This window comes from Cavia porcellus, unplaced genomic scaffold (genome assembly GCF_034190915.1).
Source record: "Cavia porcellus strain 051 isolate PalLab524CR breed Dunkin Hartley unplaced genomic scaffold, mCavPor4.1 scaffold_1, whole genome shotgun sequence".
In the NCBI taxonomy this organism is placed as follows: domain Eukaryota; kingdom Metazoa; phylum Chordata; class Mammalia; order Rodentia; family Caviidae; genus Cavia; species Cavia porcellus.
In genome coordinates this window covers 81607467-81632724 of record NW_026947484.1, presented here as the reverse complement: position 1 = coordinate 81632724, position 25258 = coordinate 81607467, and the positions used below count along the sequence as shown (strand labels likewise).

General features: G+C 32.9%; 1 protein-coding gene across 4 annotated transcripts in view; it reads left to right on the top strand.

The window, feature by feature from the left end:
* The window catches only part of Brd10 (bromodomain containing 10), an 88977-nt gene extending 63747 nt beyond the window's left edge, over nt 1-25230 (top strand). For all 4 annotated transcript variants that reach the window (XM_063250837.1, XM_063250833.1, XM_063250827.1 and 1 more), the window contains 3 exons: nt 18071-18186; nt 20105-20292; nt 20955-25230. In XM_063250837.1, the coding sequence (XP_063106907.1) occupies nt 18071-18186; nt 20105-20292; nt 20955-24562 (3912 nt within the window). In that variant the 3' untranslated portion in view covers nt 24563-25230. The remainder of the gene's footprint in view (nt 1-18070; nt 18187-20104; nt 20293-20954) is intronic.
* Nucleotides 25231-25258: the final 28 nt, after the last annotated feature.

The window sequence follows — 25258 nt, the reverse complement described above, 5'->3', positions numbered from 1 at the left end:
AAAAGGAACTGATTTTTTTCTTCAGTAGGAAGGTCAGCTGGAACTGCATAACAAGACCTTGTCTCAAAATAAATAAATCAAGGTGTGATTTGTTGTTTCTTACTGAAACTATTTTTTGTTAGGTATTTATATTTCATGACTGTACAGAACTTTTTGCTAAATCTTTTTTATGCTGCAGTTAAGCATACTTTGTTTTCCATATTATAAATTGGAACTTTTAATATTTTTCTGATGCATACTTACTTTTAGATATAAGTGGTTCAAAGTATTTATAGCATGTACTGTAGGATTTTTTTTAAAAAAAAATTTTTATAAGCATTCTAGGGTTTTTCTGTAAAGCCTTTTACCTCACTTTGAAGTGGATGTGAGGTTTAAGCATATTGCCTTCTTTCATAGGACCAAGTAAAATAAAATTAAAAGAAAACAAACTACCAATACCTTGTATGATATTTTGTGAGGAAATGCTTATCAGAAGATTTCAGATTATGTTAAGGGTTAAATTGATTAAATTCTATATCACCAAGCTTGAGGCATAAAGCAAGTAGACAATAAAAGTTTGAATCTCTGTATTATTCCCTATTTTTGTTTTTAAAAATCTGATAATGAGTGTGATAGGCCCTTTAGGAATTAGTTTTACTGACTATTTATGTTGATATGTAATATGAGCTTGTTTCGCATCCTTTGGGAATAGGATATTCCACTTAACTAAATTTTCTAGATACCTGAATTTAAACCTTTAATACTAAAATCTATCTTTTAATCATTTAGTCTTTTAACTTGTCTGACTCCTGGTGCTTTATTAAATGCAATTTAACCCTTTTTTGATGACTTATTGTTTGTCATTATGAATATCAGTAATTGTATTGGTTTCCTAATACCATATCAGTAACACTGCATGTATAAAAACTAAAAGGCTTTTATCCCAGATATTTTGAAGGATTTTGTTTGTATTTTTGTTTTTGTTCTGTCTCTTTCTTCATTGCCAGGCTATGTCAGTAAGTTGTCCTCTCTATGTGTATTCATATGTTTGCTGTAGCTTATATACAGGCAGGTAACCATACTTGTTAGAATTAGGCTCACAGTGAGTATGAGCCTACTCACTGTGAGTAGGCTCATAATTTCAGTAAGGAAATTATGAACTATTATGAAATTATGAACTACATAATAATGATAGTTATTTTGAATGCTTCCTTTTCTGTGGCCTTCCTTCACTCTTGCCAGACAAATCCAGTATTAATACTGCTTTTCATAAGAAGAGATCACAATCAAAAATAAAATAGTATATCTGTAACTAATGAATTGAGTAACAAAGACTAGATATTCTGTATAAGTATTTGATTTTCATAAATGTTATTAAAAATACAAATTAATATATATGATAAAGAATTTAATGTGGAATCATAACTGTCTAGTGGCATGCTTCAGAGAACTTCTTTTCTACAGCAACTTTTCAGATAATTTTTCATATCAAAATAACAAAACCCATTTTCTCACTCAGGTTAAACATTGCATTTAAAAAGTCTTTTTTGTTATTTTCACTAAATAATTCATATTTTAGAGCAAATTTATGTTTACATTAAACTTATCTATGTGAGATTTATTCAAAGAAACACTTTTTGTTCAGATTTATAGGAGTATACATTTTGAGAAAGTCCTTTAATTTTATTTTCTCATTACTGTTTAAACCATAGAAATCTTTGTGATCTTATGGAGTAATCATATTTTTATTGTTTCTGTTTTTATGATTTGGTTGGCAGAAAATTCACATTCTGATGAATTATTGGGACAATATCCTTTGTATTCTAGGAAATGTATTTGTTTTCTAGAATGGTAGAATACTAAGATATTGATAATTTACCCAAACCCATTATAGTTGAAATTTGACAGACATTATTGCCTTCTAAATAGTGTTACAATATTTTGCAAAGCTTTGATTTCATTTTTTAATTCTGACCCCATAAAAGGATCTTTATTCAATTAATATCATATCTTGTCTTTTTAATTGTTTGTTATTTATTAGAATATGTTTGCAGTATGTATGATTACATTCCTCCTGGAGTTCATACATGTATATAATACACTGAATGCTTTTTAGTCTTTCAATTCCCCTCCCTCTTTCTCTCCATAGCTTTGTTCCCTTCCCTTTTGAAAAAGATCTATCTCTTTGTTCTCTATTACCTATCTTTACATTTGCTCTGTATGTTTTGGATTTCTTATATAAGCGAAACCTTGTAAAACTTAATCTTTCATGTCCGATTTATTCACTAAACATTAGAATCTCAAGGTATATCCATTTTTGTACAGATGACTCAACTTTATCCTTCTTGGTAAAACTCCATTCTGTATAAATACCTCACTTTCATTATCCATTCATCTGTTAATGAATTTATAGGCCTTTTCCAAGATTTCGCTGGTTGGAGTTAGCCTGTAATTCCAGAACTTGGGAGGCTGAGGCAGGAGGATAGGCCACAAGTACTACATAGTGAGTTCAAGACACTTAAAAAAAAAAATAGATTTAGTCTTTAAAAAAATAGATTTAGCTTTCATCAATTCTGCTATAAACGTGGGTATTTGTGTATCACTGTAACATGAGTCTTTACCTCTTTTAAGAAGAGACATAGAAGAAAAATAGCTAGATGAAATGGAAATTCTAGCATTAGTTTTTTTGAGGAATCTCTATATTATCAGTTGTACTAATTTCCACATGCACCAACATTCCACGGACTCACCAGCATTTCTTACTATGTAGTTTCTTGATGTCACCATTGTTTCGGGAATAAGATGGAGTCACAGTATTTTAATTTCCATTTCATAAATGGCCAGACATGTGGAACATTTTTTTTTCATGCATTTATTAGCTATTTGTATTTCTGGAAAGTGTCTACTAATTTCAAGTGCTCATTTTTTTATTAGGATTTTTACTTGGGGGGGCCTCTTTTTTTTTTTTTTTTTTTTTTTAGTTCTGTGAGTATTCTACGTATTAGTCCTCTGTCCAACAAACAGCTGGCAAAATATTTTTTCATTCTATAGGTTGTCTCTTTACTCTGTTTAGTAGAATTCTGGTCAGAAAGGCCTTGCCTATACCTCTAACTTTAAGAATTTTACCTGTTTTGTCTTTAGGTAGATTGCTTCTGTTTTAACATTTGGATTTTTAATCAATTTTTAGTTTAGTGGATGGCAAGAAATTTGGGTCTAGATTCAATCACCTCCATTTGTCTAGCCAGTTTTTCTAGCAGTATTTATTCTATAGACTGTCTTTCCTATAGTAAAAAATTTTGGCCCTTTTTGTCAAAGATTGTATAGCTAAATGTTCTAGGGATTATTTCTGTACTTTCTGTTCTATTCCAATGATCCATATATCTCTTTTTGTTCCAATACTGTGCTGTTTTTATAATGTAGCTATGAACTGTAATTTGAAATCCAGTATTGTGATGCATCCTGCTTTGCTTTTGTTGCCCAAGATTGCTTTTGCTATTCTCATTCTCATCTGATTCTATATAAATTTTAGTGTTGTTTTCTATAGTTCTGTGAGGGATAGTATTGGTATTTTGATTGGTATTATATTAAATTTGTACCTATACAAGTTTTGTGAGTATGGCCATTTTGACAGTATTGGTTCTGCCTAACCAGGAGGAGATATTTTTACATTTTCTGGTGTCTTCTTTGATCTTTTTTCAGAGTGCTACAGTTCTCGTAAAAGTCTTTCATTTCCTTAGTTAGATTAATTCCTCAGCATTTAATTTTTCTGGATGCTATTGTGAATAGTATTGTTTTCCTAATTTCTTTCTCAGTTGAGCTCATTATTTACAAAAATGCTTTTGATCTTTGTGTGTTAATTTTGCATTCTGCTACAGTTGTGAATTTGGTTATTTTAGGAGTCTTTTAGTGGAATTTTTAAGGATTTTTTGAGGAGTAGAGATCATGTTGTTTGGAAATAATGATACTTTAACTTCTACCTTTCTAATACAAATTCCTTTTTTCTCTTGTCTCATTGCTGTGGTGAATGTTTTGAGTACTATATTGAATAGGAGTGATGGTAGTAGACGTTTTTGTATTATTTTTTATTTTAGACAAAAAATTTTCACCTTTTCCCCACTTAGTATAAGGATGGTAGTAGGTTTGTCATAAATAACTTTTATCAGATTGAGATAAGGTCTTTCTTTACATATTTTTCTCATCATGGATTCTTTGCTGTCATCAGTGAATGTTGGATTTTGTCAAAGGCTTTTTTCTGCATCTATTGAAATGATTGTGTGATATTTGTCCTTGCTTCTGTTTATATGTTGTTATATTTATTGATTTGTATATGTTGGATCATCCTTTCATTCCTGGGATGAAGTCTACTTTGTCATGATGTATATGAGCTTTTTGATGATTTGTTGCATTTTGTTTGCCAGTGCCTTGTTGAGCATTTTTCTATCTTTATTCATTAAAGAAATTAGCTTGTAGTTCTGTTTTATGGTTGGTTCTTTTCAGGGTAATGGTACCGTCCTTTCAGTTTCACTGAAGAGTTTGGGAAATACTGGCATTTCAACCTCCATGAAGTTCTTGTAGAATTCTCAGGTGAATCTACTGGGTCTTGGGATTTTCTTAATTGGTAAGTTTATTATTACAGCTTCAATTTAAATGCATTTTATTGGGTTATTCAAGGTTTTTATATCTTCTTGGTTCCATTTTGGTAATCATACTTATCTGGGAATCTGTCTTTCTTCTGAATCTGCCAACTTATTGAAAGAGAGCTTTCAGACTACTAACTAATAATTTTCTGGATTTGGACAGTGTCCACTGTAATTTTGCCTTTTTTATGCATTTCCATTTCTAATTACATTGATTTGGTTCTTTTGCATTTATTTAACCATGTGCTAGTGAGAAGAATGTATATTCTGTTGTCGGATGGAACACTAGCTATAGATTCTGTTTTTTCAAAGATGTGGTTCAACTCTAATTCCCCACCCCCCCCTTTTGTTTGTCTAGTTGATCTATTTATGATAATGAAATTGAGGTCCTCCAGTAAATTCAGTTGATATTTATCTGATCTTTTATGTCAAGTGATTTTTGTTTTAAGAGGTTGAATTCACCCGTGTTTGGTGCACATATGCTTATAAGTTGTTTCCATTTCCTGTTGAATTCTTCCCTTAACCAGTATGTAGTGACCTTCATTTTCATTGCCTCATCTGACCAGCTTTGATTTGATATCCACTTTGTCTGAAAGTAGAATAGCTGCTCTTGCTTGTTTTGGGGTTCTCATTGCATGGAATATTGTTTTTCATTCTTTAATTTTTAATCTGTGGATTTCTTTCTGGATTAAATGTTTTTCTTGTATACAGCATACCATTGGATTTTGTTTCTTGATTCATTCTGCCAGTCTGTGTCTTTTGGGGCAAAAAAATAATATAAGACTCAGTGTTACTTTCAGGGAAAATGTGATACTAAATATCTATTAAATGCAATAACTATACCTCCACTAAAAATAGAAAATAATTCAACAGTAATAATAGCATTAGTTAAATATCTAAAGATGAATAAAACTCAATTATACTAGTAAAAATAAGAGGGGGTAGGGAATGGGAAAAGGAAAAATACGAAAAATTAAGCAATTGAAGATGAAGAGAGATAAGTGAGATAAATCCATATTAAGGAGTGAAAGAAAACTAATAGAATTAGATAAAAATAGCAAAAGAACAACAAAGAAAAGTCAAATATGTGAGAGAAGTAAATTAAAAGAAAAAACAAGGAAAAAAGGAACCCCTCTCTCCTCCCCTCATACATACCAGGCTATGGACATGCTCTCTTTTATAGGTAGAAAAAGCAGTCAGATCTTTTATGCAAAATGTAGACACTGGGATGGGGGTTTCAAGCAGACCCCTGGTCTTAATGCTTACACTTGAAAGGTGCACATACGAGGCCTGGCTTCTCACCACAGGGGGCCACAAAAGGCTGTGTGTAGTCCACAGTCTCTACAGCTCTCTTGTGTCTGTTTTTCATTCAGTCACTTTGGCAGGGAGCCATGGAATGAAGCTTTTCTATAAAGTCCTGAGTCTCAGTCATAAACAATCCCTTCCAAAATGGTTCCTGATTAAAGCTCAAGTATGGTACACACAGCATTAGAATTCTTCTCTAACACTAGCCTACTGTGCAGTAGGAGTCACTTTTGGGGTTAAACTCGATCCTGTTTTTGCAGTTTATGATAACCATGGACTTTTAGGAGAGCTAGCATTGGTTGTTTGTTTCTCCCTAAAGCTGCTGAACACCTGAGCTTATCTTCTCTCTTTGCTGGTTGGCCTCATCCCTTTCAGTTCGGTCAGAGAGTTGGTTGGTCAGTCAGTTCTGACCTCTGTTGTCCCATGCCAATGCAGCACAGGTTCATAGTTGGCTGGCGTCTGCAGCCAGGGAATGGAATGCATGGGCATGGAGTTGGTCAGGGACAAAAATTTACTTCAAAATCTGTATGTTTGTAAACTAACACATTAGTTTAAAAAAGATTAAAGGATATTAGGAATAGTAAAAAATGAACATTATTTTGTAATTTACAGTTAAAGCAATACATCAAAGGAAATTATACCTTTAAACATACTGATCAAGAAACAAAATTATCTACCATTGCCAGGCTCTGAAACTTTGACTTCTAAGTTTTTAATGTGAACCTGTATTTTTAATCATACCTCCTTAATTTATGGTTTAGTTTTTTTAAATTTTTTAAATCTCATTTTACTTAATTTTATGATTTATATCAGAATTTATAGATTTTCAAAGGGGTTTCCATCTTTTATTCAATAAAGAAAAATTCATGCAGAGATTGCATATAAGGAAAAGTGAAAGTTGGACAACAAAAAGATAATATAAGAAAAGAGCCTGGGATTTAGCTCAGCGGCTCAAGCACTTGCCTGGTAAATGTGAGGTCATGAGTTCCATCCCCAGTACAAAAGAAAAAGACCAAAAAAAAAAAAAAAAAAAAAAACTTAACTGAACTATCTTTTCCATGTAAACAAACTAAAGTTTTATATAAAATTTTAAATGTAAGAACCTATCTTTTCTAATGTCTTTTAATAGTATACACATCAGCACTGATGAGTGTTGCAGATTTTAGTTGTCAATTTTATTAATATGTAAGAAAAACTATAAAACTCTCCCTGCTTTGATACTATGATGCTATTTGAAATTTAACTTGCATTCTTCCCAAAAGTAACTTTATGATGGTGTGTTTAACAGATAACCTCTAATAGTGAAATTCAGAACATCTTATATGTCCTATAATACAGAGATAACTCACCAAACCGTAATGTTAATACACTGATATATAACCAGTAAAGTAATATATTGGTAGATTGTTGTTACTGTGTAAAGATATTTGTGAAATGTTAAATTTTAAGAATGTACAAAATAGCATGCATACTGATTACATTATATACAGGTACATTATAAAGAATTATAAGGAAATTATGTTCTTAAATTCATAATGCAGTAAACAGAGAAATCAGAATGTTATTACACGTGTAATCAGAAATAGCAACACTCATTATTTGATCAGTGTTCGGTGGATAATCCAGTGATTATTAGGAATAATCTTACAGTCCCTCCTCTTTGAGACTTTTGACAGTGCCTGTGAAGATATTTTTTGCTTGGGGGCTGGGGATTTAGCTCAGTGGCATAAGCACCTGCCTTGCAAGCAGGCAGTCGTGAGTTCGATCCCCAGTACTGATAAAAAGGAAAAAGACAAAAAAAAATAAAAATAAAAAAAAGATATTTTTGCTTGGTTCAGGGCTTAATAAGAGGGCCCAGTGATACTGTTGAACATTCTATAGTGTAATACCCTAGAATATATATGACATTCCCCACAACAAAGAATCACCTAACCCAAATGTCAGTTTTGTTGTGATTGCAAAAGCTTAGTGTAATTTCATATTTGCTGAGAGCCCTGTTCTTTCTTTGTGTCTCATGCTACAAACTTTTATCGAGAGGAAATAAATTCATACTTTGAAAATTAGATGGAAATAATAATAATACCATGTCATGTCACGAGAGTATTCTGTTAGATTGTATGTTTCCAATTCAGATTTGTATTTGATGTAACTTGTATATGTCAATGTTAACTTTTAACCTTCATAATCTTATCAGATAGTCAAAGACTCTTAACCTTACCTTCAGCTCAGTCTTAGCTGTTTTCAGCCCATTATGAGTATGACCTCTTTTCAGTTAGTTCATTATTTACATTTTATGTTTCTTAAGATAGGATTCATAGTTAAAACATAAATATTTTCTTTAATTATTTTTGGAAATATGTGATATATTCTTAAAAGAGAAGATATAATGAGTGGTAATACACAAGTAAATGGAAAAATATAATTAAATCATGTTATGAAATTTATATAGACAACACAATTGTATGTTAGTAATACAATAACTATTTGCTAATATAAGGCAAATAATTTATATAAAGTCTTATTTTCTGACACAGAAAATTTTACTGAAGTGAAGGTTTATGAAAATTTCATGTTATATCTTCATTTTCTTATAGTGATGGATCAAATCAACATTATTTTATAGCCAGCTGTTTTTTAGAGTGCCAAATGTATTTTACTACAGTGTAAAAACCTTTTAAGTATATTCTGAGTACTCGACCTCTAATTAGCTTGATTAATGACTTTGGTTGTAGATATGGTTGCAGTAAATCTCTAACTTATTCTTAAAACTGGTTTTATTTAAGGTGTTGAGAATTCATTGTATATAAGTTTTCTTATTCTGGCTCTTTCTGGTAAACCAGTTAATGGTCAACAAAACTAAAAATTATTTCAGTTATGAGGAAGTCACTTTGTCATTATTCATTTAAAGCTTTTGAAAATAAGATGACCTTTTGGAGACAACACACAGCACATTTAAATGTTTCCTTACCTATCTTAAGTTATAGACAGGTACTGGTCTTACTTACTAGGTAAATATTTCCTGACTGTTTGCTATGTGCTATATATGGTAGCAGAGACTTGGTAGGAATCCAGAGATTAAAATCAAGTTTTGATCAGTGGATCATTCAAGAAATAGAAAATTTTGAAATTTTTAGTCTCAAATGAAAATGGAATTACAACATACCAAAATCTCTGGGACATGGCAAAGGCATTTCTAAAGAGGGGAGTTTATAGCTATGAATGCTTGCATCAGAAAATCTCAAATAACCTACTCTGCCTCTCAAGGTCTTAGAATAACAACAAGTCAAAACCTAAACCAACAGAAGGAATAGAATAGCGATTATTAGAGCTTTAAGTTAATGAGATGGTAACTAACAGAAGATCAATGAAACAGAGTCATTTCTTTGAAAAAATAAACAAGATTGGTAAGCCCATAGTCAAACTAACCAAAAGAGAGAAAAGACCCAAATCAGTACAATTAGAGATTTTTTTAAAAGGGAGAGGATATAACAGACACCAGTAAAATCCAAAGAATTATTAGTGACTCCTTTGAAAACCTATATTCTAATAAACTAGAGAATCTAGGAAGAATGGGAAAATTTCTAGTTATACACTATGCCAAAACTGAAAACTGAACCAGGAGATGTACAAAAACCTAAACAGATCTATAACAAGCAATGAAATTGGAGCACTAATAAAAACTCTATCAACAAAGAAAAGTCCAGAACCATGTGGGTTATTGCTGCATTTTACCAGACCTTTATAGAACTAACACCAGTGCTGCTCAAACTATTGCATGAAATAGGGAAGGAACACTTTCAAACTCACTCTATGAAGCCATTATCACCCTTATGCCAAAACTAGACAAGGACACAAAAGAGGAGGAAAAGGATTATATGCCAGTATCTTTGATAAATATAGATTCAAAAATCCTTAATAAAATACTTGGAAACTGAATTCAACAACACATTAAAAAGATTGTGTACCATGATCAAGTCAGTTTCATTCCAGGAATGGTTTTAGCATATCTAAATTAATAAATATAATACACCATGAATAGAATCCAAGATGAAAGTCACATGGTGATCTCAATGCAAAAAAAAGCTTTCAACAAAATTGAACATCCCTTAATGATAAAAGCCCCCAAAGAAGTTAGATTTCAAAGGATCATTCTTCAGTATAGCGAAGCCCATATCCAATAAACCCACAGCCAATGTCATTCTGAATGGGGAAAAACTAAAAGTATTTCATTCAAAATCAGGAACAAGGTAAGAATATACATTCTTCCCATTCCTATTCAATATATTTCTTGAAATTTTCATTGAAACAGTTAGCCAAGAAAATATAGAAAGAATACAAATAAGAAAAGTTAAATTATCCTTCTTGTTTACAGACAATATAATTTTGTACTTAGAAGACTCTAAAGACTCCATCAAGACTTAGAGCTGATAAATTCACCAAAGTAGCAGAATATAAAATCAGCATTTAAAAATCAATAGTTTTTCTGTATACCAACAACAGGCAGGTGAGAAATCAAGAAAATAATTTTATTCACAATAGCTTCAAATAAAATAAAATAACTAGGGATCAACCTAAACAATAGGTGGAAGACCTCTGCAGTGAAATTTCAGAACACTGAAGAATTGAAGACGACACCAAAAGATAAGAAGACCTGCCATGTCTGTGGATTGATAGTACTAATATTGTTAAAATGGCTATATTACCAAAAGTAAACTATACATTCAGTGTAATCCCTGTCTTGGATACTTTCCTCTTATTGCTGAGACAAAATACCCAATGCCAAAATTAAAGGAGAAAAGGTTTGTCTAGCTCACAATTTGTGGAGATTTCAGTCCATATTTAGCTGGCTCCAAGGCAGAGTGGCAGATAGAATAGGGCAACAGTTCATAATATCAAACACATAGTAAAAGCAATCAGAGCAAAAAGGAGGAGCATGTAGAAAAGATTTTTTCTATCTCTTACATTGTATGTTGGCTACCCATCCTAGGGTGAGTGTAACACTCACACCCATAATCCAAGAATTGGACCATGAATCAATCACAAACTCCAGAAGCCCACCCCCATGACCACATGAGGCTTTGGATGGACATCCAGACACTAACCATTAATAATACCCATCAAGGTACCAGTGATATTCTTCACAGAACTAGATAATCGTAAGCACAAAGACCAAGACTGAAGGCATCAAAATACCCAATTTCAAATTATACTCCAAACCCATAGTAACAATAAGAGCACAGTACTGGCACAAAACTAGACATGTAAACCCAATACAGAATGGAGAACACGGAAATCCCTACAACTACAAAGGAGCTAAAAATACACATTGAAGAAAAGCAACCTCTTCAAATGATGCTAGGGAAACTCGATATCACTTGTAGAAAATTAAAACTAGATCCCTATCTCCTGCATTGACCACAATCAAATGAAAATGAATAAAGATCTAGATATAAGACCTAAAACTTTGAAACTGCTAACAGTGAACAGGAAAAATGCTTGAAAGCACAGGCACAGGCAAATGCTTCCTGAATAGGACTCAAAGAACACAGGAAATAATAGCAAGATTCAACAAATGGAGCTGCATCAAATTAAGTTTGCAGAGCAAGGAAAACAACACAGACAGTTTACAGAATAGGAGTAAATATTTATACTCTGATGACAGAATTAGTAGCTACAATATATCCAAAACTCAAAAGTCTTAATGCTGTAAAATCAAATAGAATAGTCAATAATGGAGCAGATGAGTTGGGTAAATACTTCTCAAAAGAAGTACAAATGGCCAATAAGTATATGAAAAAGTGTTCAACATCTTTAGCCATGTGGGAAATGAAAGTCAAAGATACATTGAGATTCCATCTCACCCCAGTCAGAGTGACTGTCAAGAATACAAACAATAAAAGCTGATAAGGAAGTTGGGAGGATCCTTTCATACCACTGGCAGGAATGTAAACTAAATGTAGCCTCTATAAAAATCAGTATTGGAGGGTCTTCCAACAACTAAAAATGGAGCTGTCGTTTCATTCACCTTTACCTCTTTTGGTATGTATACCCAAAGTCAGCATACTATAGAGATAGCTTCATACCCTTGTTCCTGCAGCATAGTACAGTACCCAAGACATGAGACTAGCTGAAGTGCCTTTAATGGGTGAATGAGTGAAGAAAATGTAGTAGATGTGTAGATATTAACATGTGTTTAGTGAATACTATTCAACCATAGAGAAGAATGGAATTTTGTAATTTGTAAGAATATGGATAGATCTGAAGATTATCATGTTTAGCAAAATAACCCATACTCAAACATCACATGTTCTTTGTAATATATGTAATCCAAAAAAATATAACCAAAAAGTAGACAGAAACTATTATTAGGCAAGAGGCTGGGAAAGAGGATATAAGGAGGGAATCAAGGGATGTGTATTGAATCCTCAAAAAAATGTGAAAAGGGGTAAGGAGGCAAAGAGAGTTTATTGGGAGTGGAAATGATCAAAGTATGTAACATGTATGTATGATCTGCCAAAAATGAAATCCATGAATCTGTATAACCAATATACACTAATAAAAGATGTGAAATATCTACTAAGTATATATTGTAGATTTCTTCCCCAGTGAATTGCCTCCTAGGAATGTGACCTGTCACTTAAATTTTCCTTCTCTACAGAATCTAGAGACACAAAAAATTGCAATGTTACCATCATATTGTTAGTTGTATGCTTTGGTACTATTTCAACACATTTAGAAATATAATGGAAATATTATGTATACTATTCAATGTATTTGATACAAGATTCCTTTAAAATAAAATGCAGTAGCGAGGCATGCAGGCACATGCCTATATTCCCAGTACTCATGAGGCCAAAGCAGGAGGATGACCATTAGCTCAAGACCAGCCTAAATTACATAGCAAGATCTTTTCTTAATAAACCAAAACCAAAAATTTTAAGTGAAAATTTCTCTCAAGAGAAAATAATAGCATACTTTAAAGTGGTAGTTTATTTTAGAAACTCTGGGAGGGTTAAAATACTTTCTAACATTAAAACATTTCATTGTACTATCAAAACTAGCACTTTTTCAAGGTACTGTATACTAACAAGGTTAATGTGATATTTTATGCCCTAACTAGGAATATGCAGAAATATAGCATGTTAAATTTAACATCTAAATTTATTAATGTGGTGACGAGGCACTTAAATCTAGAATTTATTTATTTTCCTTTGTTCTTCCTTTTAGGTGTCCAATGTCCCCAACATCAGTAGATTGCCAATTCCCTCTCCTTGCAACACCCTTGCCAGCATTATGCTGGTGCTGTCATATTCATTCCAGATTACTGCAACAGAATGGAGTTATTCTTTAGTTATAAGGTAAGTTCCCCCAAAACTCGTTTCATACTCACTGAGATACAGCTTTTTTATTTTACAATATTGTGTAGTTTTGTAAGTTTTTTAAAGTGTCTTGTGATTCTTTATTAGTGTACCATACTCAGAAACTTATAAAACTGCATAATATAATAAAAGACTTATCTTGTGACCATAGATCAGCTCCTTTTTGTAGTAATATTAATGGAATCATAAAACCTCTGTGGTTTGATTATGGGGGCATCTAAAGGAAAGGGAGCTGGCAATCTGCAGCTGCTGTGGACATTGGATGAGAAAGCAATGAAGGTAAGCTTCAAATTTAGACTATCTTGGATGATTTGAATTCTATGGTGTATGCTTGAAACTCATATTTTGTTAAACTTTATAGTAGATTGGTAAAGGAAAAATGGTACTTTAAAGTGACCTTTGGCAACTGTTTGAATTACTATCTTAGAAAAAATATGTATTTTTTGTTCATTTTTTGAGACAAGGCCTTGAACTCATTATGTAGCCCCAACTGGCCTCAAACTCACAGTGATCCTGCTGCTTCAGCCTCTTGAGTACTGGAATTACAGACATGCACCACCACTCCCAGAAGAAAATATTTTTTAATCTCTAAAAATAGTGAGAATTCTAATACTGAAAATGGTCATTTATCCCACATTCATCTATCTATTTAGGTTGTTTTGTTTTGTTTTGTTTTGTTTTGTTTTGTATCTGGGATCAAACTCAGGACTTCATGCTTGCCAGGCGGGCACTTATGCCACTAGCTAAACCCCTTCATCTATCTGTTTGTAAAGCCAATACTAAAATTATATGTATAAATTATTAAATAGATTTTTGTTAGAAAAAGTTATAGCACTGTTTCTCAAATGACCTTTTACTTCATCCATCACCATCCTTGTTTTTGGTTCTGTATCAGTGCAGATGAAAGTGATAGTGTATCATCTATAAGACTGTAAGAATCTCAGTTTCTTATTATATCAGTATTTTTTGTGTGCGTAGAGAGGGAAGCTTGCTGTTTTCATTTTGCTTTAATTTACTTTTAGGTCACTGTAATTTTTATACTGTTGTATTTTTTTTAATTAACAAATTTTTAGAGATTTTAATTCTTATCTTACAAATATATCTGCAGGTATAGAACTAGAGACCATCATGTTAAGTGAAATAAGTCAAAAAGTCAGGAGAGATAGAATTCTAATGCCAAGTCTATTTCTGTCTTAAAAGTACTTTCTAGTGTGATTTTAGACAATTTTCTTCTATAAAATTATGCCCTCTGATTTCTCCTTTAACATTTAATAAATTCATCTGAGAACAAACATGAAAATTATATTTGATTTATTTTCTTTGTGTATATAATGTTGATCAGTCAGAAAAATTATTACTGGTTTATTACTAATAACTCAAAGTTGAATAAATATTTCTTTGATTTTAAATTAATTTTTATGTTAGTCTCAAGATAATACAGATTCCTATTAAATATAATTTCCTTTAAAAATTGATAATTCCTTTTTACATTAGTTCACTATGTATTATGCAAATTTGAGATCACTACTAAATAGAATGGGACTGTTGTCATTTTTTTTAATTTGATTTGGGTTGTAATTATCATGGTTTTTTCTTTTGTTTTATTTTAGTACTGGGAACTGAAATGAGGGCCTTGACAATGAACTACATCCCCAGTCCTTTTCTTCAGTTTAGAGACAGTTCACTGAGTCCAAGTTGACTGGGTTAGGGTTAAACTTAGAGTCTCCTGCTCACCTTTCCAGAGTGCTGAGATTACACCACACCCAGTTATAAATTTAATATTTTGACCAAGGAAAATAGATACATGAAACAAACATTGTTGTATGAATTTCCTTTCCTTGTAGCAATTAAAGCTACTGGTAGCATTCTCAGAGCAGTGATTCTCAGCCCCCCCCCTTTTAATCAACATAAAAATTTATGGATTCTCATACCCCATGGGTATAATGATGCCCTCTGTAGGAGTTATTTTATTCTATTTATATTGTAGGTGAGGTACTTTATTGATCTTTACTTTCTATAGTTATGAAAATATCAACTTTTTGATTCATTTTCTAGTATTAAATGATTAAATATGCATTTTCAAATGATAAATGAAATACCATACCATCACTACCTCAAGTAGATAATACATATTATAAAGAAAGGGAAGGAGCTACAAAACATACACAAAGTTAAAAGGCCATAGACACTTCAAAACAGGTCCGTGGGTAAGATAGAGTTACATGAAAGTTAGAAATCTATCTCTGATTAACATATGAGTTCCTTGCATGCAATCCATTAATCACTGATATACTTTCCAAATATGTACTAATTATAAGTAATTAAAAGGTATAAAATCTTCTAACCTTTTTAAATACGTTTACAAAAATCAAGTTTTTAATTTAGCAGTGATGCAAGTGATGCACTACAGTCAACAAATGTCTTCAAATAATGATAATCGGCTATATGGAGTATATGGTGTCCTGTTCCTTGTCTACCCAGACCTTGTCTTCCATAGCCTCCACCCCATCACCACAAGGCCGTTCCAGACAGCAATCATACAGCTTATGATAACTCTGCAGCTGTTGTTTTTCTTGTAACCTCCATCAAGTTCAGCATGCCTGGTATTCCCTAGACTTTTAATATTTTTCCAATCAGTTATACCACAAAGAAGATATTTTCCCTAACTTCATCCCTCATTCTGCTTTTTGTTTTGTTTTGATTTTTGTTTGTCTTGCTTAATCTTTAGAAAAGTTTACTTCCACTCTAACCATTTTACCTTTGAGCCTAATGCAGTTGAGTAGAAAAATATTATTTATAGGTCTTACTAAAGGAAAAAATTTACCTATTTCCTATTCATTGAAATAAAACTGCCTCATTCTACAAAAGATTTAGGGTGGCCATCATCCATCTGCCTTTTGTGTTTTCCTTAGGTGAAAGTTACTTTCTTCTTCATTTTTGTTTATCTACATAATAGTTGTGTTTTTGTGGGTTAGAAATAAGCATATTTATTGCTCTAGCATATGAGATATACTATCTCATAAAATTTCTTTGAGAAAAACTTTAAAGGTGTAACCCCTTTTTTGTTTATTTATGTTTATTGGTATAATTTAGGTGTATATATATATATATATATATATATATATATATATATAATGATCACATTGTAGGGAATTTGTATCTGCACATGATATATCTAGATTCTTATTTTTTTATACCCATTGTTAACTTGAGTCTTGTATTTTTAGAGTACATTTAACAAAGAGACCTATTTAGGTTAATACTTGAAATAAAAATTACTTTTTTGGTAAGTTTTCTTAATACCCTGATTTATCATGCCATTAAGAAGACACAAAAGAATTAGCAAATACAGGTTTCATGTTCATTTTGTGCATGTGCACATTAATCCCAAATTTTCTACTCTAATAATCAATTTTATTAAAATATAAAAGCCTAAGCAATAGAAATATAGGTTTCATGTACATAACTAGTTTGTTTATAACACAAAAAAAATTGATAAAACTTAGGTTTATATGTGCGTAAAATTTCAAAACAGTGAAGTTTTTATGTATGTAAAATTGGAAAATACATGCACACTTTTTGCTCTAGATAATGTAATTTTTTAGCTTCCTATTCTACATATGTATAAGTTGACTTAGTTGATTGCTTATAGATTGAAGTCTAATTTTATGTATGTTTAATGTGACATAACATATTTGTGTATTTTAATTAGAAATAAAACATGGATTATATGGTATGTGAATTAAATCTGAAATCTTTTTTTAAAAAGAGAACATGATGATGATGATAGGTATGCATCTATTGAGAACCAGGAATTGGTTCAACTGCTACAAATTTTTTGTTCCTATGGTAGTCAAACAATTCTATATTCTCTGTACTAGGGGTTTTTATAGCCTATGTCAGATTGAATTTATGGAGTGTACTCTTTAAGAGGTTATAATATAGTTCTGAGAGCTTGGACTCCAAAATCACAGAGATATAGGAACAAGTCATAGAGCTTAAGAAAATTATTTAACCTGTCTAGGCCTTATTGTCATCATTTGTGAAATGAATATACCAATGTACACATCTTAAAGGTTTACATAAATGCTAGAGTTTATTCTGTCTACATACTTGTAGATAAATATGTAAAATGCATACGATAATACTTAACAAATGGAGAGAGCATCAGAAATTATCACTCTTAGTGTACTGTTGAAAACAGTTGACTGTTTTGGTTACTTTTCTGTGCTGCAAACTATTAAAATAACTATAAAATTACCTAAGGAACTTTATTAAGAAGACTGCTTTTGAATATGATAACAAACCTGGCTTTTCTCACCACTACCACCACCCACTCTGGGGAAAATTACAAAAACCTTACTAAATGAGCCATATTATTTATTTAATGAACTTATGTAAATGTTTGAATCCTTCCTGCCTTCCTTTCATTTGTTTCTTTGTAGCACTGGAGAGCAAACCCAGAGCTCTTCATACATATTTAGTAAATGAATTATTAAAAGACAACTGACACAATTCAAATTTTTTTAAATTTTTGCCTGCTGGTTGGATGAGATAGGTTTTAGATTTCTCTTGTAGTATTGAAAATTATTAAATAAAATTTATTATAGTATGTTTCCCCTTCACACTTATGAGAAAGAATTTTGGTTTTTTTTTTTTCCTTTAGACACTATTACTAATTTTATTGTATTTATTACTCAAGAGATAATGCTTGACATTAACTTTTTAGATTAAATCTAAGGGATTTACTTTAAAAAATTGTGTTTTTAGGGTAAATGGTATCATCGGAGGCAAGCTGTAAAAGAATTGCATAGCACATTGATACGTCTTTTAAATGAATTGCTGCCATGGGAACCAAAGTTAATGAAGGCTTTTCAAAGAAACAGGTAATTGAAGTTTTATATTCTGTTTTACTTTCTAGGGCTCTTGATTTATGATTTTGGGAAGATCCTGAAATTATTTAGTAGTTTTCCATTCATTTGTGATTCCACTGTGTACAGGGTATTTCCGAAGCCCTGGGAAACCATGTTGATTAAAGAAAGCCCATACTTCCACGGGATATATATTCAAATGGAAAAAATATGCGAAGTGACTAGATAGTGATAATGGTATAGAGAAAAATAAAGCAAAGATAAAGGAGAAAGAAAATGCCTGTTTGGGATAAGGTGAAGATTATTCCTAAAGGAAACAAGGGAGAGAACAATGTGGCTTACAAGGGAGAGAACAATGTGGCTGTCCAGGGGAAAAAGCAAAAAGAATAGAAAGTACAAAGTATCTTAGATTGGAAACATGTTTATTTAAAGGAAAAGGAGATAGACAAGGATAAACAGAGCAGAGTGAATGAGGCACATCATGGTAAAAAATGAGGGGGCTGTCATGCTGCTTCATGATACCTGCCCTACTGTGTGGAGTGTATTTTTGTTTTTTTCTTCCCTTTTATTACTTGATCCAGACACTGCAGAATCCATTTTTCCCCTACCCTTCTGATTTTTTTCTACCTTAATAAATGTGAAACTTTTGCCACCATTAAAAAAAAAAAAATGAGAGGGGTAAACAGAATTTGTCAGGTCATGTAGGATTTCTAAGATCTTTGGTTTTTACATTAAATGAAATGAGAAGCCATTTGAAAGATTTAAGCAAAGAAGGGACAAGATCTTATCTGTTTGTTTGTTCATTTGTTTGTTGTGCTAAAGATCAGTTCTGAGACGCTGCAGTGGTAGGTAAGCACTTTACCAGCAAGCTACATCCTTAGCCTTTATCTAAATTTTAAAGCATTCACTCTGGCTAGTATATTGAAATGAGTTTGAAAAATGAAACCAGAAACATAGTTATATTAGAATGATCTAATAGAGAAACTCAAAAATAGACTCAGGTGAAAGAAAGGATGTTTGATAATGATATCCTGGAGTAGCCAAGAGGAGTGCATATAATGAAAATGTTGATTTAGATAAGGAGTTGAATATGAATTAAGGTAAGTTGCAGGTAAGTACAAACATGTGAAATTCTTTTCTGATTGTTCCATAATCCATGAAATAAAAAGCAGCCATTAGCTAAGACTTGAGAGTAGAAAGGGAAAAAACTTTATATTGTTCCCTCCTAGGCTGAAAAAGTAAATTCATTTTACAGTTATCCTTGGGTCATTCATCTACTATCTCACAGCCCCATGAAATCCTTAAGCAATTATTTAAGACATAAATAAATTGAGAGTAATTATTAACCAATCTTTTGATTAAATGATAGATTTTTTTGGTATACTCTGTACAATAGTCACAGTAATTATTACTGTCATTTAGAATTTCTTCTTTAATCTTCTTAAATGAGCTTTTAAACTGTATTGTGATTCATAATTTTAAGACACTCTCAAGTCCAGTGCAGTTAGAAAAAAAGTACCTTTTCTCTCACTAGGTCTCACAGCAGCCTTTAGAAAGATAAACAAGTGGTATTTCAAACATTATTCAGTACTGTGCAAATATAATCTTTGAAATTTCTTATGCCTATACCCTAGATTTTGTCTTCTTGAGCAATTACTCATTGGCAAGACTAAACTAAGCATCTTAGACACATTTAAGATTAAGATATTTTTTCCAGATACATGCCTATAATCCCAGAAGTCTGAGGCAGGACCACCACAAGTTCAAGGCCAGCTTGGAAAATTTGGCTTACTTCAAAAAAAGAAAAGTTTAGTGATCACTAAAAACCTTTCAATATATAAAGTTAGTTTAGGTTCCAAGAGCTCTATCTATCTATCTATCTATCTATCTATCTATCTATCTATAGGTTGTTATGTTGGGTATTTTATTTCAGGAGCCGCCTAAAGAAAGACTACGATGATTTCAGAAGACAACCCGATCATGATAAATTTACTAGAGAACTGTGGATTACTGAAGAATGTGAAGGAGATCCTGGAAAAGAATCTCCTAAAATAGAAATCAGTAAATCTGTAGACTCAGCAGAATCTCTAGATATCCTGGAGAAAAATCACTTTGATTCAGGTAGATATTAAAAGTGTTTTACAGTTATCCTTAGACAAAGATGTTTTTGTTTATTGTGAAAGCAAAAAATAATCTGGTTAGTGTGTTTTGCTCATTTTTGTTTTGTTTTGGGGTTAGGTAGGGGTTTGTTTTATTTTGTGGTACTGGACATTTAACCCAGGGCCTTCACATTGAGCTACATCCCTAGCACTTTACTTTTTAATTGGAAACAGTGTTTTGCTGTGTTGCTAAATTGCCCACATTGGTCTTGAATTTGTTACCTTCCTGTCTTAACCTCCCCAGGTTCTAGGATTACAGGCATGTGCCACTAAACCCAGTTTGGTCAGAATATAATTGGGGAAATCTGGTATGTTTTGAAGTACTACACATATTCTTGTAAGAAATTTCCAGGGAGTCATTATTACATTTCTAGGAGCCTAAGTGTGGAGCCAGTGCTTGACTCCACACTTCAGGCATGTTCATTGCAAATCACATATGCTTATTAGTCTGTTTTAAATTGTTTAATTCTCTTACTTTTTGAAGTTTTTTAATCACCCTACAGTAGATTTCTTAATAAATTGTGGGGTTGACTGTTAATTGGTGAAAGATTGACTTTTAATTGGTAATATTGATACTCAATAACTGTTTTCTATAAACAAAATTTTTGTTTTTACAATTTTCAGATGATATGAAATTGTCAGAAATAGATTTTCCTATGGCCAGAAGCAAGTTTTTGAAAAAGGAATTGTCTTCTAAGGATGTGTTGAAGACGCTGCCTAAAACACTTAAGCGACAGTCCAAACAAACTAGTTTTCTGGATGACAGCACAAAAGAGCTTTCTCCAAGGAAGAAAGCAAAGTTAAGCACAAGTGAGACAATTAAAAATTTAGAAGAAGATATGCAGATTGACTGTTTGAATGAATCAGAGCATATAGAACTACCATTTCCAGATTCATCTGCCTCAGTGGATTCAGTACCAGTGTCTACTCTACAGAAAGGGACCAAACCTATTCAGGCCTTGCTTGCAAAGAATATTGGGAACAAAGTGACCTTAACAAATCAACTGCCCCCTTCCACAAGTAGAAGTGCTCCTTCTGTGGACAAACCTATTATATCTCCTCCAGAAGCAAACCCTGTAAAACCAGCATTGACCTGCCTCACCAGTACAAAAGGTCCTTTACAAATGGTATATAAAACACCCTGTGGCCAGTGGTTGCCAGTAGATCTTCACAATAGCTCTGTAAAGATTCAGATGCAGCCTGTGCTAGATTCTAAAACAGGAGAAAAAATCATGCAGCAAGTTCTAATTCTGCCTAAGAATTTTATGATTCAGCACAAGGAAGGAAAAACAGTTACAAAAGAAATACCATCACTTCAACAAAAAGGTACAGAGCAACATTGTTCATCTTCCCTACAGACAGCAAGTGTAAATTCTTCTTTAGCATCAGTTATTGTCAACTCAACAGGAACTGTTTCTGCCCAACTACCCAATACAGTTTTTAACAAGACTGTTGCTCCTTCCTCAAATGTGAGTAGTGCTAGATCGCAGCCATTGTCACCTGTAACTAATTTATTAACACCACCAGTAAAAACTAGCCACAATGAGGTTGGAAAAGCCAATGCAGTGTCAGCAGCTGCATTCCCCCAGCCCATTACTTCACCCACCGTTTCCTCAACAGTTCAGCCTCTGCTACCAGCAACAACACTAAGTGGATCTACAAATTCTGGTAATTCCCCCAAAGGTTTTCCACAACAAACTGCTGATTATTCTGAAACAAAGCAAGAACTGAAAACTGTGTGTATAAGAGATTCACAATCGATTCTTGTTAGGACACGTGGTGGAAACACTGGAGTTGTAAAAGTGCAGCCCAATCTGGATCAGAATTCACCTACCACTTTGTCCTCAAATTCAGTTTTCACTTTTGCTCCTCAACTTCAGGCATTTCTGGTGCCAAAATCAACAGCTTCATCATCCTCTACTTTTTCACAAGTAACTGGAATAACATCATCCAGTTTCCCACCTTTTGGCCAAACACCAACTTCTGTTTCCATTCCCTGTGGATTTAATCCTTCCATAGGGAAAAATGTCAAAATTACATTAGGCCAACCCTCTAGCAATGGTAATTTGGGCCACATTATAAATAAAACTTCACACATCACTTCTTCTTCCTTGAAGTCTTCTGTTTCTTCCAGCACTCTATTATCATCAACAACAAATAGTTCACTAAGTGTAATTAATGTATCAGGAAATTTTACACAAACTAATACAAATGTTACTCATACTCCAACTAAACAACCACAAATAGATTATATTACAAAAAGTTATCCTGTTATTACAAGATCAGAAGCAACAACAACAACAAATGGCGATATGATAAGCGGGACTCCCATTCAGAAATTTATGCTAGTATCAGCTCCATCTGTTCTTCCTTCTAGCAATACGACTACAGTTAATGGGACACCTGCGCTGACATCTACAGGTGTATCTACTCAAAAATTGGTTTTTATTAATGCTCCAATTCCCAGCATCACTTCTACCCCAACTGTTGTTGCAGAATCATTAAAACAAACTCTTCCTCAACCCTTGAATAAAACATATGTTAAGACTCCTGAGCAACCCCAAATACTGTTAATTCCATCAACAGTGGGAACACCAATAAAAATAAATTCTTCACAAACTGTGTCTCAGATAAAAGATGTGAAAATTGGACTAAATATAGGTCAAGCAATTGTAAATCCTTCAGGAAGTGTGCCAGCTATACCATCAATTAATATATTACAAAGCATAGCCCCAAAAGGAGAAGACAGATGTAACAAGGCCTGTGTGTTACCGTTGTCAAGTGGTAATACAATTCCAATAAACTCAAATTTTGGGAATCAGAATATTACTACTGTTAATGAATCATTGGTTACCACAGCAAGAACAATAAATATGTTTTCAGTAACAAGAGCAAGTGTTTCTTTGGGTTCCCTTTCAGTGACCTCATCCTCTGCTTTGGTTGGCACATACCCTCCTGTTTCAGTCAGTGGAAATGATACCTCTTCAAGAATTATGCCTATTTTGTCAAATAGACTTTGCTCATCCAGTCTGGGAAACACTGTGGCCATATCAACTGTGAAAACAGGACATCTTGCATCATCTGTTCTGATTTCAACTGCACAACCAACAGTGTCTCCAAAATGTTTGACATCAGCTTTGCAAATTCCTGTTACTGTTGCCTTGAATACAGCTGGGACTGCAACACCCCAAATGGACTCAGTTCCACATTCAGCAACAGTATCAGGATCCACACTTTCTGTATCTCTTTCTAAAAGACAATCTCGGGCTTCTCTTCAGTTTCAGTCACCAGGGATTGCAACTACAGTGCCAACAAATGCAAACACAAATAAACCTCAAGCTGAATTATCCCTTTCACCAAGTCCAGGTAAAATAATTAATATTTCTAGTTTTACTTCTCTGCCAAACCAGCAAATGTCCCCTGCTTTAGTCAAATCAACCCCTACTTACAATTCTGTTCCAAGTGGCTCTCCTATTCACAATGCTACAGCACCATCAAGTGTAACTAATCTAGTAGCAAGTCCATTCAGTGAACCTTGTATTCAGCAAAAAATAGTCATCAACACCAGTACACCTTTGGCACCTGGAACTCAGATCTTGATTAATGGAGCTCGGTTTATTGTTCCACCACAAGGTCTTGGAGCTGGCAGCCATGTTCTTCTTATATCTAATCCAAAATATGGGCCTTCCTTAGTTCTTAATAGTGGCCAAGGCATTCCGTCTACAGCAATAGATAACCCTGCCCAGAAGATCACACTAGCAAATAATTCAAGTGGGCAACCTACAAAACATCCTCTAAGAAGCTCTACAAAAATTGTAAACTCTCTTGGGAATGCAAGTTCTGTACCCACAGTACATACAACATCACAGATTGTAAACACAACTGCTAAAGTTTCTGTTCCACCTCCTACACCGACAGTATCACTAACTTCAGTAATTAAGTCTCCTCCAGCCTCCCTTTTAAGCAAGACGTCTTTGGTTTCTGGCATTTCCTCTAGTAATCCTTCACTGCCAAGTAGTACTTCAGTATTTCATTTGGACACATCTGTCAAAAAGTTGTTGGTTAGCCCAGAAGGAGCCATTCTGAATACCATAAATACTCCAGCATCTAAAGTTTCTTCATTGTCTTCATCTCTGTCTCAGATTGTCGTATCTGCCAGTCGAAATCCCACTTCTGTCTTCCCAGATTTTAAGGCATCTGGTTTAGAAAAGCCTGACACAGCTGCATCTTGAATTTAGACTAAATGAGCCAGTTTTTAAATAATGGGGCATTCTTTTAACTCCCATAAAATTTTAACTTTTATTATACTATTGAAAACATACTATACATATGTGTGTATGTGTGTTTGCACACGTGCATATTTTAATGTATCTTTTCATTAGGTTACACACAGACTGTTTTCCCCCCTTGGGGAGGGAAAAGTTCCATTTCATTCATTGGTATGAGGTTGTTTTCAAAGCTTCTTTGTTTAAAGTACATGGTCAAGATTTACCTGTCTATATAAGTTGAACAAGTCAAGTTTGACTAGTTTAGAGTAAGCTAGCCTTTTGCACACTTAAATTGACATGTTTTTTGAATTTGGACTATTGTAGCATATCTATGATATAGTATTCTGTGTCCTTAGTGAAATCTTATTTTTGTTTCTGTAAAAAGAAATATATATATATATTTATGCACTGCAAAAATGCAGTTCATGATGTAAAATTGTATATATTCCTAAATCCCTAACAACCTGTACTAAATATATGTACAAAGAACTATGCTGTCTTATTTATGTTTTGTTTACATAATGTATAGTTTTTTAAGTATTTTAGTAATTTTGGACCAGTGAACTGTTAGCAACAATGCAGAAGAATCTGCATGTAATAAACTGAGTTGCTGTATCTTTGTTTGAATACCATTTTAAAGTGTGTTTATGTTTCATTGAA